At 42.6% G+C, this 19,467-nt stretch overlaps 2 protein-coding genes across 2 annotated transcripts; one reads left to right on the top strand and one right to left on the bottom strand.

Annotated features, from left to right (window-relative positions):
• Nucleotides 1-6,693: 6,693 nt before the first annotated feature.
• LOC141966172 (olfactory receptor 5AR1-like) lies at nucleotides 6,694-7,659 on the bottom strand. Its single transcript, XM_074918605.1, has one exon. The coding sequence runs from the start codon at nucleotides 7,657-7,659 to the stop codon at nucleotides 6,694-6,696; it is 966 nt and encodes a 321-aa protein (XP_074774706.1).
• Nucleotides 7,660-15,889: 8,230 nt separating this feature from the next.
• LOC141965812 (olfactory receptor 5AS1-like) lies at nucleotides 15,890-16,837 on the top strand. The gene has a single exon (XM_074917851.1). It carries the CDS (start codon nucleotides 15,890-15,892, stop codon nucleotides 16,835-16,837), a length of 948 nt encoding a protein of 315 aa, XP_074773952.1.
• The last annotated feature ends 2,630 nt before the right edge of the window (nucleotides 16,838-19,467 follow it).

Here is a 19,467-nt window from a genome sequence, read left to right as displayed (position 1 = left end):
CTCATGGTACATTTAGCTGAACCCCTGCTCATGTTGGTTGCAGTCTAATCACACAGATTTAACAGAAGAATGCCTAACTTATACACATTTTAATGCCCAACAGAGTTACAATCCTCTTTAGAAAATTCAAAAAGATTAAAAGATTATGTAGATCAAAAGATTATGTATTAAAATCCCAGTTATCAATATCCTTTCTTAACATAGCAAGAAACATGAAACAGACTTCTGGAGTCCTTCAGACACTCTCATTATGACACAGATCTACTCTTCTGGACAAATATTCACAGACCTGTATCCTTTTCCTGCAATAAAGCAAAATTCATCACACAGACCACATCTAACAAATTAAATATGTCCAACTACCTTAATGTATATCTAGGACCTTGTGGCATTCTCATTACTATAGCTCCTGCTGTTCATGTTCTGTCTTTACGCAGCATTGTCTAAGATGTTTTAAGGCTTTACCATGACAAGAAAGTTTGCAAGTAGTATTTGGTGACAGTTGCTGGATCCTGAGTCTTCATGCAGTAGAAGGAGTGTAGCAGAATGCCTACATTAATAACGCTGTGGAAGACACTAATAAATGTCACTTGATATGCTGTAGGGTATCTAAGACTTCTGAAGGCGGCTGTCACATGTGATGCAGGGATGTTGGAGGGCTTGTGCTCCTCTGGAATGAAAATTGGACAAATGACAGGTCACACCAGGATGTCTCAAGTGGTACCAGACTGCTGTGCCTGAAGAAATGATTTGGATGCCTAGTTGATACAGCCAATGGACTCTAAAGGGCAATTCAGATGACCAGCTAGTAGATGATAACTTTATCTATCTCAACTTCTCAGCTGTTCCTGAGATCCTGAGTAGACTTCTGGACTTAACATTGACATCTGATTTATTCCTTAGTCATGACAGAAATGTAGATGTATAACTTACATATAAATGTTTATATGTAGGTGCCTAAATCTGATGCCTTAAGCTGAAACTGAATCCTATCCTGTGTTTTTAAGACCAAGCAGACTCTCACAGCCTGAATTAGCAATTATGCTGTCAAGGGAAAGCATTGCAAAATGAAGGACCTTTCCAAAACTGTTCTGGAAGGGAGGTTGACAAATAATCTTAAAAAGCTCAATTCAAGGAGGCAGTTTGCCTCAGCCCAAGATTACTGTTTCAGGTAGGTGAGATGGCAGAGCTACCACACCAGTCCGTACAACAGCACTGCAGCCCAGGGAGCCCAGCCTGCTCAGCACCTATCTCCTAGTCAGCCAAGGCAGGTGCATCCCTCCTGACTTGAAAGGAAGGATTTAAGGTGCCGAAGCATCGGTGCTTCTTACTGTACACCACAGTATCCAAGACATCTGCATGGGACAAGCACATGTGATAAAAGAGCTGCATAGGATTTGTATGAATTGTATCAAGAGCTTTTCACTGGCACCTGTGCAAATGTGGCAATTGGCTCATACCTAAACACCTAAATTTCAGTGAGATGGGTTTGATCCCTGACGTTTAATGAGATTAATCCAATTCTTAATCAAGAAATGAATTCTCTAGACTAAGTGGACTCTATCCATTATGATGTCAACTATAAGAACTTGAATAACATCAAATTCAGCATCTTTCTTAAGATGGATGTAGAAACTGAAAGACATCTTTCTCTCATTAAGCACATATATGCACAACCCTTTAAAAGCCTGTGCCAACATAAGCAGCTACATTCAACTTCTGATTCTGTTCAGGCATTTATAATTTACATAATTACACTGTGTAGGCACAGATCAATTAAATTTTGCCTTCAATAAACCAGTTGTGGCAATGTTTTTAATGAATATCATACCGCATCAAAAAACATCCTTCAGGATCTGAAAACTGTAAGCCTCTGGGAGCAAGAAGGGAAATTTACTCTAGCAATAGTATAAAAAACTCGAGTGGGATTTTCTATAGGACTTAGTTTTCTAAATATTTTGGAGTATCTGAGACCAAATGGCTCATGAGAAATTCCATGGACTTGAGAGCTGTGCTTTTAGATCACTTACCTATCTCTGAAAATCCTCTCCTCATATTATTGATGTTAGTAGGTAGCACAAGCTCTGAACTTTACATCTTCTAATTTCAAAGCAGTTTGAAGGATGAGAGTCATTTAGGTTTTATAGGTGAGAAAAAAGTAGACAAAAATAAAGTAAGTACTTTGCTCAAGGTTGAAAGAGGTTTCTTAGAGAAACCACCATCTTATTACGACATAACTATCAGCACGGACAAACATACCTTGGACATACGTGAATTCTCATACAGACCAAAATACCTTGAAATAATCCTGACACATCTCTGTTCAAGATTTATAAAATTAAAGAATGTTCTTTCTGTACCTGAAAATGTTGAATCTGCAAGAAGGTTGAAACTCATCCAATAACAGGAATACTGATAGCAGAATACACAAAAGAAAATTACAGACACTCTCCCCAGTCCCAAGAAATGTTAGATATCTGTAGGTAAGAAATAAATGTGGAGTGCCTTGGTCCTTCACAAAGATTTAACTCATTTAAAGTGATAGCAAAGTAGTGGAAGAATTGAAATCCCATTTTAAAATTTCGCTTTTGAGACCCCATAACTAATTTTAAATGCCAAAGGGAAGTGGTCCCAGAGGTAACATTGTAATTACTTCTTGTAAGCACAAGCCCAAGTATAGTTTTAAGTATTTAATCATAAACAATTGTAGTTGTAGTAAAAGTTCTTAAATTGCCTGTTCTCTGTTCAAGACTTGTTGAACTGTATGTTACACTTCAAATCTTAAGAAACCAAATATTTTAATAGATTTGTGGAGTTTTTAAAGGATTGTCTATGCATGGAACTTTATCCAGTTATTCCTATTTTAAGTCATATTACTTCTATGAGGGTGAAACACACCAATACTCCAATTTCATTCTGAAGACATCAGGAGATGCAGAATCTGATACATCTCATAAGGTGAAATCCTCCTCAGATGTCCAAAAGTTAGTTGTCTAGGTCTAAGCTACTAACTTTCTGTACAGTTAACAGGGAAAATAGCTGGTTTCAGAGCACAAGGGAAACAATGCTTCCTCCACTTCAGCTCAGAGGAATCAGCATTTCTAGAGAGTGACTGATATCTGTTTGGGAAGAGGAGGATAAATACCTATATTTGGTCAAATGACTTGCCGAGGGCCAGTGGGGTGGGAAGGCAGTGGTGGAATGGACAGTCTGGATGGCTTCCCCGAGCACCAGGTAGTCATCTCTTTCCCATCTGCCTGGACCCAGGACAGACACCTCCAGAAGTCAGAAGAGATTCTGGAGGAACTGCACAGGATTCAGCAGACACTTGGTTTTTTTAACTTCAGCCATCTGAACTGCAAAAATCTGGACTCAGCGACTAAGTTTGTTTCATGTTTCCTCTAAGTGGGCTGTTTTCCACTGAAAGTCTTTTTTACTCTCTTAAATACTTACGCACACACAATATGCGAGATGAGCTGTTTAGACGCTGTGCAATCCCCAGAGCCAACATAAACACTGAGAACAAGAAGATTAAAGACTAACACGGAACTATCATTCACCTTGGACTGTACACGCATACATATGCACACACACGTGGAATAGTGTTTATTACTTTGGTGGCAATTCACAGAATCATCATAGAACAGCCTAGGTTGCAAGGGGCCTTGAAAGATCATCTGGTCCAACATTTAGTGGGAAAGAGAACCTAGATGAGATTATCTAGCACCCTGTCCAATTGCACCTTGAAATCCTCCAGTGACGGGGACTCTAACACATCCCTGGAGAGGCTGTTCCAGTGAACGACTGTTCTGTAAAAAGTTGCTTTCTCATGTCAAGATAAAATGTCTCCTAGTGCAAATTGTCACCCCTTGTCTTCTCCATATGCTCCATATGGCCTCTGTCCTCTTTGTAGCCACCCTTTAAGCACTTTGTATTTTCATATATTAGAAACTATATTTCCTCTACCTGGGAAGCTGTGATTCCTTGAAAACTTACTATCATGTAAAGCAGGTATTTGAGCTGATTCAGAAAGTGAGGTTTATGTTTAGTTCTTTCAATTTGGACAGCAAAGGGAGGGGTTAAATGGCATAGGACTGCCCTTACCAGTGGAGTCTTAATGAGTTCCTCAACTTCTCTTAAAGAATCACTCCTCTTACAGAGATTCACCCTCTCACTGATATTATTCTGCTAATTCATGACCAAAACTGAACCTTCTTGCTACTACTTCCTGACTTCACCTTAGAAACTGCCAGGGCCTTGAGGGCACTAACAGGACTTAATGGCCCTGACGAGTCTCATCTGGACCACTCCACACACATGCCCCTCCTTGCCCATGACCCAGGAGCCCCATTTTAAGCTCAGTCTAGGGCTATTAGACTTTCCTTGAGTGTGCTGTGTCTCTGCCTCCTGGATGGATGCTGGATCAAGAGTGAAGGTTTGTCTCCAACTCTGTTCCTGGCCCATCTCCCGTCAATCCTGATGGTATGCTGTGGGTAGACCCTGTAACTAGGTCATTACTTGCTGGGGCTGTTAATAGAGCCCATTGCCAGCCCTTGGCTCTGCCCACTGTGTTCAGCCCCTGCAGGTCTGTGCTCCAGGATCGAGGCACTGCCTGTCCCAACGTCCCCCTTGGCTCCTTGCATCCCATCCCTTGGGGACCAGCTGGCCCTTGCAGCTCCCTGACAGTAGCCACGTGGATATGTTGCAGGAACACGCCTCTGCTTCTAAACTTCCTTGGACTCTGAAAAAGAACACAGCTCAATCTGTCTAACTCAGGTATAAAATACCCCTGAGTATCTTCAATATTAAATCCCTTTCCTTTCTATTCACAAAATTTATTGGTTTTAGGGCTACGCTCTGATGTTCTGCTCCATCTCTTCTTAAAGCCTTTTTCCTTCTGTTCCCTAACTACTACATACAGTGGCAGTGACCAGGAACCCTCATTCTACTAGGTGTGTGTATTTCCTGCTATCTGTGTGCCATATTGAAAGATTTTTATTGTGTTTGATGTCCCAGCTGACTATGGTGAAATATTGCATCGCCTATACCTGGCATCTCTGCATCTCTTCCCCAAAAGAACTTCTAAGCTTTAAAACCCAGTTGTTGGCAGAATTAGTCATAAATACATAGCTCATCATTGTGAATACAATTTAATAAGAGGTTGGGCCCAGCTGCAGTGGTCAAGCCAGACAAACTGACCAGCAGCCTGCTTAGAGACCACCAGCTCCTTTTACCACCTCGCTTCTCTTGTTGTCCCCTTCTTGCTCTTCCCTCATCAGCCATGATACCTCAGTTTCTCCCCCACTGTCTCCTCTCACATAAAAAAACACCCTGATCACTTCTCCACGTTCTTTCCAGTTTTGCTACATTCACATCTGATTTTGCTATTCCTGATACCCAGGTAAACTAGACCCGTGGTGTTTCTGGTATGGTTCCTAGGTACTGCTGGCCTTGTGAGGGTTGGCAGCACAAAGGGTGCCGAGTGCTTGCTCTTCAACCACCTCTGTGGTCTACCCACCTCTAGCACCTCTGGTGCCCTTCTGACCACTGGTGAAATTTGTCTGTCTCTCATGGTGCTGTTAATTTGACAGCTCCTCACTGTTATTTGTTATGTCCAGTGGTTTCTCATGTCATATCCAGTAGTTTTTCATGGTCCGTTCAGTGAATTTGATGGCAAGCTAGGAACTAGTCATCCTCCATCTTTCTTGTGATGAATGTTGTCACAGGTGTGTCTGAACCACTCTGTTTCTGCATGGCTAAGAATCATGTCCCTAATTTTGTGTATCTAACAGTAATTCATATTTACTTGGCTCTGAGCACTTCACTATCAAAGGGGTGAAATTTGTATCTCCCAAAGTAACTTTTCCTGTGTGGCACATAGGAGGAGCTTCCCCACAAGTATTTTGAGGCAAAAGCTCTCCTTTTCTCTGACCCTTATAAGGGGTTCAGTTGATGTGGTGTGGTCTAGCATTGGTTCTGCTAATGAATAAGTAATTGTGAGTGGTGACCCATCATCTTAGATTACATTTTCTATTTAAATCCCCAGCCAGGACTTTTTCTTGTTTGTCTTTTAAAAATAGATGGGTTTGCTGTATGAGCATAGGGTCCTATAAAGATGTCACATAGAATTGATTGCATTGAGCTGTGTGATTGCTGAGGAATGTGCATATGTAGCATGCATTTATTTGATCTTAAAACAGCACTGCTAGTAGTAATGTTAAACCTGGCTTCTGCAAACTCAGACTACACTGCCAATTGGAAATGCTCCTGGTTTCAAACACAATAGCCCAGATTTATTTTTAGCAAACATCCATGAGGACCTGGATCTCCTCTTTGCCCCATCACTCCCTCTTGAGGGAGATCTGCCAGAAGAACTAAATAATGTGAGAGGAGAACACAGCTCCTTATGGAGTGACACAAAGAATAGCAAGTCTTCAAAGTAGGGTGTGGTATGTGGGAAAGGAGTGCACGTGAGGCTTTGAGTATAATTAGTGGGTTTAAGGGTAAAATCAGACAGTATAGCTACACCCTGACAGAGGAGAAAGAAGGCAGTGGCTCACTGTATCTTGTAGCAATGACATGCACAAGCACTTGGGTCCTCATGATTACTGTCTTCTTTTGGCTTTTAGTTTAAATGGTCAGCAGCCAAATGGAGACTGGAGTTCAAGAATGTCCAAGTTTATTTTGTTTAGTTTATGACACCTCTTTACCCGTTTGATTTCTAAAGGAAACAAGTACTTTTTCTAGGATTCTCTTGAGACTATCCTTCACCTCTGTGTTCCTCAGGCTGTAGATCAGGGGGTTCAGCATGGGGATCACCAGGGTGTAGACAACAGACACCACTTTGTCCTGGTCCAGGGTGTAGCTAGAACTGGGGCGGAGATACATGAAGATCATAGTCCCATAAAAAACTGATACTGATGTCAAATGTGAAGCACAGGTGGAGAAAGCTTTATGCCTGCCTTCTGAGGAGCAGATCCTCAGGACAGTGGTAAGGATATAACCATAAGAGACAACAATGAATACTAAAGTGCTGAGTGTAATAAAAGTAGCAATGGCAAAAAGCACATGTTCGTTGACAGTAGTACTGGAGCAGGAAAGTTTCAGGAGTGGAGGAATGTCACAGAAGAAGTGATTGATGACATTAGGGCCACAGAAGTGTAAACTGAACACGGAGCTGACAAGCACTGTTTCATTCACAGTAGCTACTACATAGGATCCCACGGCCAGTTGGACACAAAACTTTTGAGACATGGTGGCCATGTAGAACAGAGGGTTACAGATGGCCACGTACCGGTCATAGGCCATTGCAGCCAGCAGGTAACACTCGGTGATTATGCAGACTCCACAGAAGTACATCTGGGCTGCACACCCTGGCAGAGAGATGGCTTTCCGTTCTTCAAAGAAGCTCACTAGCATTTTGGGAGCAACTGCTGAGGAGTTACCTAGGTCTACCAGAGAGAGGTGGCAGAGGAAGAAGTACATGGGGGTGTGGAGTCGGGAGTCAAGCCTGATTAATGCAATCATGCCAAGATTCCCCACCACTGAGGTGATGCAGATCAGAAGGAACAGCACAAAGAGAATGACCTGCAGCTCCCAAATATCTGTGATTCCCAAGAGAATGAACTCATCAACAGTTGTCTCGTTTCTTCTGAACATTCCCTTAATGAACCTGAATCTTTAAGAAGGAGAGAAATCAAAGAACATTAAGTTACAACTCTGGTTAGAAGAATAAGTCATGACACTGCGAACGTCAGGCAGGCATGTAATAGGAGAAAATTGGATGCTGCTTTATTTTAATGGACACCTAGTTGTCAGTATGCAAGAACAGGATGCTTAACTCAGCTCTCTTGAGAAGCTTGCTGTTATCCATTTAACACTTCTGTAATTACAGTCTCAAAGAAGGATTACTTTTGTTCTATTACTGAGATTGTTCCAGGAAAGAGGAGAAACTCGTTATTCATTCTGATCCTTTTTCATATTTCCGGCTCAGTTCTATTGTTAAATTTTCTCAAATGCTTATCAGTGTCTATGGTGGAGGAACAACAGGATGATTCTGGTTATCTGCTCTGTTGTTCTTAAATAATGGAGTAATAAATTGCTCTCAGCTTCTAAGGATAACATTTAAGTTGGCTAGTGCAATTCTGAGAAGTCCTCATAGGAAGATACCCCCAAATTTTAAAAAAAAAAAAAAATAAAAAAAAAATCACCCATGTAGAAAAGCAGTTTGTTAAGAAGCAGATGATGGTTTTGTTAAAGTTTATTTGCTAATTCCAAACATAACCAATCAAAGGAGAAGACAGGGGCATTGTAGTCATGGACCCTGCCCTGCGTCCCTGAACCTGTTTGTGCTAATGGCAGAAGGAAAGTCTGTGTGTCCTGACAAAATCACACCTGTTTTGTCCAACGTTAAGAAAGGAGTTGCATATAAATTGAAGGAAACATAGTCGCTAACACTGAAGACAGAATCCATCTTGCCCAACTTTATCTACTACTTAGGTGGAAAGCTACATCTGAGGTAGCTGTTTGAGGCTTCATTTACCATCACAGAAAAGAAGTAGGCACTTTAAGGCAAAATTAATGTAAGCTATTTAAAATGTTTACTTACTTTGGGGTGAAATGAATTGCCTCTTAGAGGTACTGGTTTCTCATTGCTGCTTATAAAGAGCACACAGTGATTAGATAAGCTGTAGAAGTCTATCTCTGTAGAGGATAATATTTAGTCAGACAAATCAGACCACCGTACTTTATAGGCATGTTAAATAACAGCATGTCTGTGGGTGAAACAAAGAACACTGCGACCTCATAATTACCTTTTCACTTCTCTTAAAATCTTGACTTCAAGAAAATGCCTCTCGTTTTCAGACTGTGGTGCTGTTTTGACGTTTCTCTTTAGGGTCCTGTAGAAAATGAGAACTGTTAATTGCAGGTGCATTAAATGAATGTCTGATCTTGCAAGGTGGAGCTTCTTACTGAAACAATTGAATGACTGAAATACCTTTTAAGCTGTTGCTATTTGCATTGTATCGAGAGTAATTAAGAGTGCACTTTCAGACAGTTACAGTAGTTCAGTTGATTAGCAGCAACTTGCAGAGCCCAACAGCTTGATTGCTAATCATTCTCTGTGCTGAAGGAAATTCTAGACAAGCCAGCTGTGCTATTTGCAGTGACCAACACTAGTCTGTATGACAAGTTGATGCTTAATGTTAAATGATTCTTCTTTTGAAGTTACCCCACATTTCACCACTCATCAAGCCAATATTAGAACTTCTGAGGATTTTGGTGGTTTGAGATTAAGACTCAGATATGTTTAAGTCTTAAACCAACCCTGCATCTGCTGTAACCGCAGAGAATGGCTGAATTGCAGCTATCACAGATCTGCCCCGGGTGAGGGCAGAGACCTCTCTTGTGAAGTACTGACCTGAATGTCATTTCTCACTCTAAGTACAAACATCAGGAGCAAGAGTCCAAAAGCCTCCACATATTAGGAAAAGAAGGCACATGGACATTCACATTGTTCTCCTGTTTTCCAAAATAAGAAAAAGAACCCAGATCAGGTCAAAACAATTTTCCTCTCTATGACCACATTATTTTTAGACATTACTTTTAGCGTTCCTTATATCAAAATTCATTAATATTTTTCTGTTGTGTATATGAGCATAGACTGCAATTATGTGCATTCTGTGTGCAAAATTTAAAGTACAGAGTAAGGATAGAGAATAAAACAGTGACACAAATAACAGTCTGCCAAATTTTATAATATTTCAGGCTATGGATTTTTTTCCTACCTTGGAAACTAATGTTAAAAAGGTTGCTTTCTTTTCTTCAGGAGCAAATGCTACTAGAAAGCTGGACACAATGGCATTTAGAGAAGCTCTAACTATGGATCAAGCTGTTGGCACATTCTGCCCCTCTGTCTGGCATCGACTGCAGATGAGGTGGAACTCACAGTCAGCAGGGGAATGGTGAGGTCTTCACAAGAAGTTTTCACAACCTACTTCCCTTAAGTGCTGTACATGTCCCGGAGGGATCCCACTGAGTGATGCAATGGTTGCAGCCTGCTGAGGTCTTTGATTCGTGAATACAGAGCTCATTAGGAAAAAAAAAAACCAAAAAAAACCCCAACCAAACAAAAAAAAAAAACAAACACCAAAACAAAACAAACCCAACAATGAAAAAAACCCTCCAGAACATAAGCAGAGGATTTTTATTCTTCTCTAGGTAATGTTAATGCTTATTTTGACAAGAAGCTGGAGCTTTCTTTTTGTGTTGTTTTCACATAGACAACATTTTTCTCTCTGGCCACAGATCCTCTAAGTCATGGGGACATATGGAGCAACAGGCTGCGGAGGATTGTTGGTCTCGTGCAATGATCAGCCTTTATACGAGAACTAGAGGTACCCGACTTGAAGGGAGGGTAATTGTTACTTCAAGTTTTTGCCTGCCCTCATAAAACAGTATCAACATGTGCAAGATGAAATCTGTCCACATTCTCCTTATTCAATCTAAAGATAGTTTACATCACTGTCAGTCTTCCTTATCGGATCATTAAGATGTATCTTTTTTCTGATTTACAGTCTGTAATCATCTGAGACACATGACTGGTCTCTGAAAGCACAATTGGATCAGAAGAGAGATACACAATCCTCTCCTGAATTCAGCCTATATATAGATGTTTGAGCTCTGGATACTTTAGGATTTGAGTGATTATTTCCCTAGTAGTCTAGAAGTTAGGCTTAGACAAGTAACTCATAATTAAGTTGAGCGATGAACCCCATAGTAAGAATATCAAATGAAATAGTGGAGGTGAGTAACAACCCAAACATGCTAATTTTCCCATATTGCTCTGGAGGGGATTTCCCTACCCACATCACTCCCCCCCCAGACCAGAGCATCCATTGCATCCCTGCCACATGTCATGGTTTAGCCCTTGCTCAGCGTTTTGGAAGGTCCAAATACATCCATCACCAGATACTGGAAACCTCTGTGGAGCTTTCCCATCTCTTCACAGACATTTTGTTGAAATGGGAGAAATAAAAACCAGTTCTGACATGGTGTTCTGCTTCCCTCCCCTGTGACTGTTTTGGTCAATATCTAGGGTCTTGCCTCAGGGGTGTCATCTGTGAAGTCATACCCCAGAGCTTCAAGCTGTGTTCTGCCTAAGTGCAGAGGGACAGCGTATGGGGTAGGAAGGGTAGGATCCATTTTGTATAATTTCAGAGACATAAAATTGAGCTATGCAAGCCTAAGCTAGCTGTCTGGGCTTATTTTATAGTCAGTGTAGGAAGGGGGAGAGAGACCTACAGAAAGCAATACAAGCCATTTTCCTTAGAAACTTATTTTACGATGGGATGAGTCATCCTTTGGAAGTGTCTATTTCTTGCCAGTGATAGCTAAAAGAACCCAACTAACTTACTTAGATTAATAACTTTTAGGTGCCTAACACTAGTTAAGATGAGTTTTCATGTGGTTTTAGGGTTCTTCTGACCTCTGGAGCCTCTGAGGTCTGGTGGTATGACCAACACAAACTTCATGCCATACAGAGTTGTCTTCATCCCATTTAGATGTTATTGGACACTACTGGGAGGAGTGTCTCTGGTTCAGATTAAATGAAACTAAGACCTTAAGCCTATGAACATATATATACCCTCCATTGCACAGATGAACTAGACATAAGGAAGGAAAAGACAAGCAATGCAAATAGAGCTTTTTAGTTGGAGAATAAAATGTTGAAAGTTACACAAATTTCCCAACAGAAAAATGCATCAGCTGTGCATTTGTCAAAGAAGCTAAATATCTGCTAGTGAAGAGCAGTTGAATTGAAAGATTTTTTTTTATTGTATCTGTCCACCTAGATAGCTGCTCGATATTCTTACTTTATTCATGGTCAATTAATATCACAACTCTCTCATGAAAGAACAAGGATTAGCTCTTTTTTTTTTTTTTCCTACTAAACTGATATTAATGAAAAATATTAACTACTTGTTACTTCACTACTTTTATTAAGAAGTTAAACTGCTCTAAATCTTCATCTGGGTGTATTATTTCTGTATGATATAGGGACTTTAGCTAAGGAGAACCAGCACCTTTTAATTTGATATAATCTTGTTACCAAAAGTTCTAATGACTGCCAGAATTCCACCTTCTAAATTATTGCAAGGTGCATTTGTGATATTTTTTCTAAAAGTGATTGCTTCAAGGTCACAGTGGCCTTGTATCCATGACTCCAGATCACAGGTTGGGACTCCATTTTGCCAAAATGTTCATTCTCATTTCAGTACTTTTTTGCTCATTTATGGGTTTCCAGTCTAAGCATATCATATAATCACAGAATGGTTTGGGTTGGAAGGGACTTTAAAGATCTAGTTCCAACCCCCTGCCATGTGCAGGGACACCTTCCACTAGCCCAGGTTGCCCAAAGCCCCGTCCAACCTGGCCTTGAACCCTTCCAGGGAGGGGGCAGCCACAGCTTCTCTGGGCAACCTGTGCCAGGGCCTCACCACCCTCACAGGGAAGAATTTCTTCCTTAGACCTAATCTAAATCCCCCTCTTTCAGTTTAAAACCACTACCCCTTGACCTACCCCTACACCCCTGATCAAGAGTCCCTCCCCCCTTTCCTGAGCCCCTTTCAGCCCTGGGAGGCCACTCTAAGGTCTCCCCAGAGCCTTCTCTTCTCCAGCTGAACCCCCCAACTCTCTCAGCCTGTCCTCACAGGGGAGAGGCTCCAGCCCCCTGATCATTTTTGTGGCCACCTCTGGACCCACTCAAGCAGGTCCATGTCCTCCTTATCCACCGAGTCGTCCATCCATCAAATCCATGCGTCTCCAATTTAGAGACAAGGATGTCACGCAGGACAGTGTCAACTGTTTTGCACAAGTCCAGGCAGATGATATCAGTTGCTCTTCCCTTATCCATCAGTGCTGTAACCCTGTCATAGAAGGCCACAAAACTCATCAGGCAGGATTTGCCCTTAGTGAAGCCATGTTGGCTGTCACCAATCACCACCATATTTTCCATGTGCCCTAGTGGAGTTTCCAGGAGAATCTGCTCCATGATCTTACCAGGCACAGAGGTGAGACTGACTGGCCTGTGGTTCCCTGGGTCTTCCTTTTTTCCCTTTTTAAAAATGGGGGTTATGTTTTCCCTTTTCCAGCCAGTGGGAACTTCACCAGACTGCCATGACTTCTCCCATATGATGGATAGTGGCTTAGCCACTTCATTTGCCAGTTCCCTTAGGACCCATGGATGACATCTCATCAGGTCCCATGGACTTGTGCCCCTTCAGGTTCCTTTGATTGTCTTAAACCTGATCTTCTACAGTGGGTGGTTCTTCATTCTCCCAGTCCCTGCCTTTACATTCTGTGTCTTGGATGGTGTGGCTGGAGCCCTTGTCGATGAAGACTGAGGCAAAAAAGTCATTGAGTACCTCATTTTCTCCATGTCCTGGGTAACCAAGTCTCCCCTTTTCTTCTGGAGAGGGCCCACATTTTCCCTAGTCTTCCTTTTATCACTGACATACCTGTTAAAGTTTTTTTTGTTGCCCTTGATGTCCCTGGTCAGATTTAATTCTGTCAGGGCTCTGGCTTTCCTAACTTGATCCCTGGCTACCCAGACACTTCCAAGAGTGCTTACAGTATCTTTAGAGCGCATTATTTCATTGAAACATTTCTACACTGGGACAACACCAGTAGCATTTTAATTGTTTGTTCTGCTCTTCCCTTGAGAACACCATGGTCTCATGTGTCCAAAAGGAAGATATAAAATCTATGACATTCCCCAAAAGAAACATTTCCTGCATCCAGGAAAAAAAGGAAATATTTCCCTAGCAGGTAAGTCTTCTAATGCATAAAATTTCCTTCCATTCGGGGAGCTGTGTAGAAATTGTTTGAAGTCAGCTGCCCTGTTGACTGACTGAATATCAGATGCGCTAAAGGAAAAGAACTGCTGCATCATGATACAACAAAAGAAAAAATAATTATGAATAAATATTTTAAAAGGGAGGTGGTTTTGGTTTGGGGGTTTTGTTGTTTTCTTTTTTTAATTTTTGCACCTAATTTTGATTTGGGAACTGAAATCTCTCTGTAGGTCTTCATCAGAGACCATTGAATTGTTAGCAGCTGCTAGAATTTCCATGCCTTAATTTCTGAGCATGATCAACAGCTGAAAACAGGAAGAAACAGCCACATGTGCATAACCAAGGAATATTTTTCAGGGCAAAAATGTTCTTTTTTAGTTTCACCAGAAATATCTCAAATTACCTGTGATAATGTCAAAATAAATGGTGATTTTACATGGTCTCTGTTTAACTGGTCTCAGCTAAAAATAAAACACTATTGAATTTTTGTGGTACTTGTCACCTTATGCTAGGAATCTAACTGGGGGACCTATGTCATGACCCGAGTCACCCCGGATATTTACTGGAGTAAACAGTTGCATCCAGAAAATGATCCAGATTTTAGGATGCACCAAGCCTTCACCAGGAATGAAGGATCTTGAAAAATAAGATCAAACCCAGCTGCCTAAAATGGGTTTCATCTCACTTGAGTGTAACCATCTCAAATTTTGGCAGTGTATTTATATTGGTCATCCAGGCTTCCTTTCTCATCAAAAGACACAAACATAGCTGGATAGGATGCGTCCCCCCTATGCTCTGTAACGATTATAGATGGAGCTGAAGGTGATGCACCCAGACCAACCTTTAGAAAGCCAAATTCAGGTGAGATTCGTTGTAACTAGAGTTGGGAACTAAAACCTTCTTTCTGAACCCCCAGACTCTACTGTAACCATCTAGTATCCTACCCTGAATGAATCAGCTTTTTTTTTTTTTTTTTTTTTTTTTTTCAGGAACATAGGCATTTCTGGTTTGTCCATGCCTTTGTCCACATAACATAGATATCTACAGGATTATTTAACTGACCTGTGTCAGCAATTCTTTTATTATATGTCCTTTTGTAATCCTTATATTTCCTGTAAAGGTAAAGGTGAGCAAGATGTACCTGCCCTGCCTAGAATTTATACTGGCATCAGCAGAAAGGTATCTTAACTTTTGCAAAGTTAAGTTAAATTATGAACTTTTTCTGGAAAGGTAAAATACCCAGAATTAATTTTCTAGAGAACCAAGTCTAATTCAAATTCCATTAATAGTTTGGGGAAAAAAAAAGTGGGGAAAATTGCTTGGAAAATCTAAAAAAAATTGTCTTTGAATATTTAAAAACAACATTGCTGTCTTCCTTTTCATCAGTTGCTTAAGAATTAATCAGTCACAGGAAAATAAACCCACAAAATATTCATAAGAAATCCCACAATGAGATGCAATATTTCGTTTTGGACTCGATGATTTGTGTTAGTTCCAAAATAATTTTATCTCTTTTTGGCTAAAAAAAAAATTAAATATCTGCTTATGTTCCAGCATTTCAATCCATTTTTTTCAGTGTTCAACCCAACTGCTGCCTCAGAAAGGTCATTATTATTAACTGTGCCTGAACTCCTTACTCTGCTGGTCACACAGGTAAATGTGGAGCAGCTGTTATACTCAAATAATATGTTTTTCCTCAAGAGATATATCATACCAAGTTTATTCTATACCTGCACTATGGTCTAGCTCTTAAATAAAATCCCACCTGAAGTCCAATTTCATATATAAGAAAGGAATATAGAGGAAGGAATTCCACATATAAAGTGTGCTTGTAAAGCTCTCTTTGAATGTCCTCCTAAGCTTTCCTTCCAGTAGGCATCCTCTAAGGCACTGGTTTCCCCCTCTGACATTGGGTGAGATGCTTACAGTTCCAGTTGGGAAGGATGTAACGTGTTTCTGCATTGCTTACACACTAGGACTGACTGATCCCCTGACAAAACTTCTGTGTATGAAGCCAAACACAAGGTAATGAAATGCCTGAAGAAAACTGCACCGCACTGACTGAGTTCATTCTCTTGGGTTTTACCGACCGTCCGGAGGTGGAGAAACCGTTGTTTGGGCTCTTCCTACTCATCTACGCCACCACTTTGGTGGGGAATGCTGGCCTTATTGTCCTCGTCCAGCTCAACGCCTGCCTTCGTACCCCCATGTACTATTTCATAAGCAGTTTATCTTTCTTAGACCTTAGCTGTTCATCTGCCATTGCTCCCAAGATGCTGGTGAATCTGTTAGCACAGCGGAAGACCATTTCTTCAGTAGGCTGTGCAACACAGATGTTTCTCTTCGCCGCCTTCGCTGATGCCGAGTGCCTCATTTTGGCTGCGATGGCCTATGACCGCTATGTAGCCATATGTCACCCTCTTCTCTACACCGTTGCCATGTCCCGCAGGGTCTGCACCTCCATGGTCGCTGGGGCTTATCTCAGCGGGGCTCTGACCTCGCTGGTGCACACATCCTTCACATTCACATCGTCATTCTGCAGCTCCAATGTGATCAACCATTTCTTCTGTGATATCCCCCCGCTGCTGGAGCTCTCCTGCTCCAACACACACACCAGCGAGGTCCTTCTCTTCACCCTGTGTGGCTTTATACAAACCAGCACCTTCCTGGCCATCACTGCCTCCTACGCCCGCATCCTCAGCACCATCCTCCAGATCCACGTGGCAGACAGCAGGCACAAAGCCTTCTACACCTGCACCTCCCATCTGATGGCTGTCGGGTTATTCTATGGCTCCCTCCTCTTCACATATTTACGGCCCAGCTCCAGCTACTCACTGGACACAGACAAAGTGATCTCTGCATTTTATACTGTTGTCTTTCCCATGCTGAACCCCCTGATTTATAGCCTGAGGAACAAAGAAGTGAAGGATGCCCTAAGGAAAACAGTAGAGAGAAGAGTATTTTCCCAGCGATTTTCTTAGAAGTGAGAAGGTATAGTGTGCTTCTGGTGCGATACATAATAAAAATACAAGAGATGGGAACCACCTGACTAAATGTAGGTGACTTGTTAGTAATGTCTGCATCTGAACTAACTTCCTGGCTTCATTTGGTAATCACAGGAAAAAAATAGTCAACTTAGAAGGTGATTCACCTTATCATAAAACAGAAGCTCAGATCAGATGGATCCAATCCCAAAAGGATCTCTTTCTCCTCACTGTTTATAGAGGGAGTCTATCCCAAATGCAGAAGAAAGTTATATTTTTGCAGCTTACAATTATTGAGACAACTCTCAGCCAAGATGTTTTAATGAAAAGACCAATTTAGACAACTCCTACATATGGGTGTGATTGTATGTATTAAATTTGGAAAACTGAAACCTTTTGTACAGTGGAAAAGATTTCCCTTATCTGGAGGCCAGCTCTGCCATACTCTCTATGGAGAAAGGAGTCTCATCTGCTCATGATATAGTTTATCATATTTTTAGGACTGGACTTGTTCAGGTTTCACCAAATATCCTTCCTGCCTGTTCTGCTCCCACCAGACATCCTTCATGCTTGTTCTTATCCTGAGTTCTTACCTTGAAGATTTTACTACTTGTGTAAGTTTTTCCAGTATTTGTTTCTGCCTCTATACCACAAGCCCTTGTTTCCCTTCTCATGGCATAATTAGTTTTTTATTTCTGCTTGATTGTATTATGAAATGCTTGCTGATGGTTACGGTATCAGCAGTGTCACAGTGTTACAAAACACATACACCAATGCTGAGATACACTTTTGTAGTACTCTGGTGTTCGGATTCAGTATAAACAAATATTAATTATATGCTGCTTAATATACTGGTACAGGAGTGGTCTTCTGCTTTGGCTCCTGTCATTTTAGCTTGGGACCCTTTTATTGTTGGTTTTCCACTTGCTGGTGTCTGTAGAAGCCTTTCTAGTTGCCCTTGCACATTCCTTGTCACTCTAATCTGCAGCTAAACTACAGGTTTCCTCACCCCATCCTTTGTGAGCCCGAGAAATGCTCCTGTGTTCCCCCTTGGCCCTTGGGAACCTGTTCCTGCAGAGGATGGTGAAGGAGACGCCGAATGGCAGCTGCCCCCCTGCCAGGCAGGCAAGGTAACGATGAGGGATAGGACCTTCAAGGTAAAAGTGCCGTTGTCAATGGCTTGAAGTCCAAGTGGCAGCCAAGTATGGGTGGCATCGCTCAGGGAACAAAACGCAGAACCTCCTTAAGTTCAGCAAAGACAAACACCATGACCTCCTGTCCCCAAGCCAGAATAACTAGATAGGTTCTGGACCATGGTTGGAGCAGCTCATCTGAAAGGCGCTGGGATGCTGGATGACTCCCTGAGACCCCTCCCAATCCAAATGTTTCCGTGGTTCCCAATACAGTGTGGTCCTGAAGACCAGCTTGACTTGGCCCTGGTTGTCTTCATCTTTCACATGTCCCCACTGAAAAACACATGGCTTTTTGTAAACAGTGAAAATGGTAATTTCTCAGATTAGTGAACTAGAGGAAGAAAATTATGTGTGTGTGCCTGTTAGGTATAAATGTCAGCAACAGCTGTTTACTTCTAAAACTGATGATGTAATTTAACAACTTCTGTGAAGTTGCAAGATACTGTATTTGGTGCAGTTTCCATTAAGAAGATATGCCAAGTGTGCTCCTCTTTACCTTCCTCCTATAGATTGTAAATGTCTCTCTGTAACCTTCCTCCTTTCATCTTTTGTCCAGCTTTCAGCTCCACGCCAAGAGTCCAAGGTCCAAGTGTAAGATGGTTCAACTGTGTAACCGTGGCTCAGGCCGCTGAAAAAACAAAGCTGTGGGAAGAGCTGCGAGATGGTCTATAGGGAGCCAGAGTACAACTAGAGGCAGAACTGGACTGTTGAGTCTGGAGTTGTTAGTCGCTCACACAGTGAAAAGGACAAACACCACCAGCACAGCTGGCGGCTGCCTGGGGTCCCCCCGGCCTCTCCTTCCTCCCCTCAGGCAGAGGTTTGTCGGACACCAGCACAGCTGCAAACCTCACTCCCCTCGGAAGGCTCCCCCCGCCACGGCCTACATTTCCCAGCATGCCGTGCTGGCCGTCGCTGTGGTAACGTAATCACACCGCGACACTACGGCCTGATCTCCACGGCAGCAGCGGGCCGGCCCTGCGGGGCCCGGGACCCCCGCCGCGATCCGAGGGCAGCCCGCAGCGGCACTGGAGAAACGCCGGAAAATACCGCGCAGGTCCCCAAGTGTCCCTAGGGAGACAATTATACGCGGGCTGCCCCGTTAACGGGACTGCATCTCCCAGCATGCTCCGAGCAGCGGCGCGTGCGCCCCCGCCCGGCCCGCTGATTGGCTCAGCGGGGTGCTCCTCCGCCGGCAGCGCCCCCTTGCGGCGTGGCTGGCCGCACCGCCCCGGCCCGCCCGGCTCCACCGCGGCCCCCGCCTCCACGGCGATGCGTAAGCTCCGTCCCGGGATCCAGGTCTGGTCCGAGCTGCCCTGCTGTGGCCTGGAGGGAGGCCGTGCCGTGCCGGACCTGGTGGCTGGGCTGGTGACGGGGCCAGGTGTCGTGGGGTTCCCTTGCCTCGCCTGGCCGGCCTGGCCCCTCTCACCCCCGGCC

The sequence above is a fragment of the Athene noctua genome, chromosome 14 (genome assembly GCF_965140245.1).
Source record: "Athene noctua chromosome 14, bAthNoc1.hap1.1, whole genome shotgun sequence".
Taxonomy (NCBI): Eukaryota; Metazoa; Chordata; class Aves; order Strigiformes; family Strigidae; genus Athene; species Athene noctua.
The sequence above is the reverse complement of the archived record's forward strand: the minus strand, read 5'-3'. Positions and strand labels throughout refer to the sequence as shown.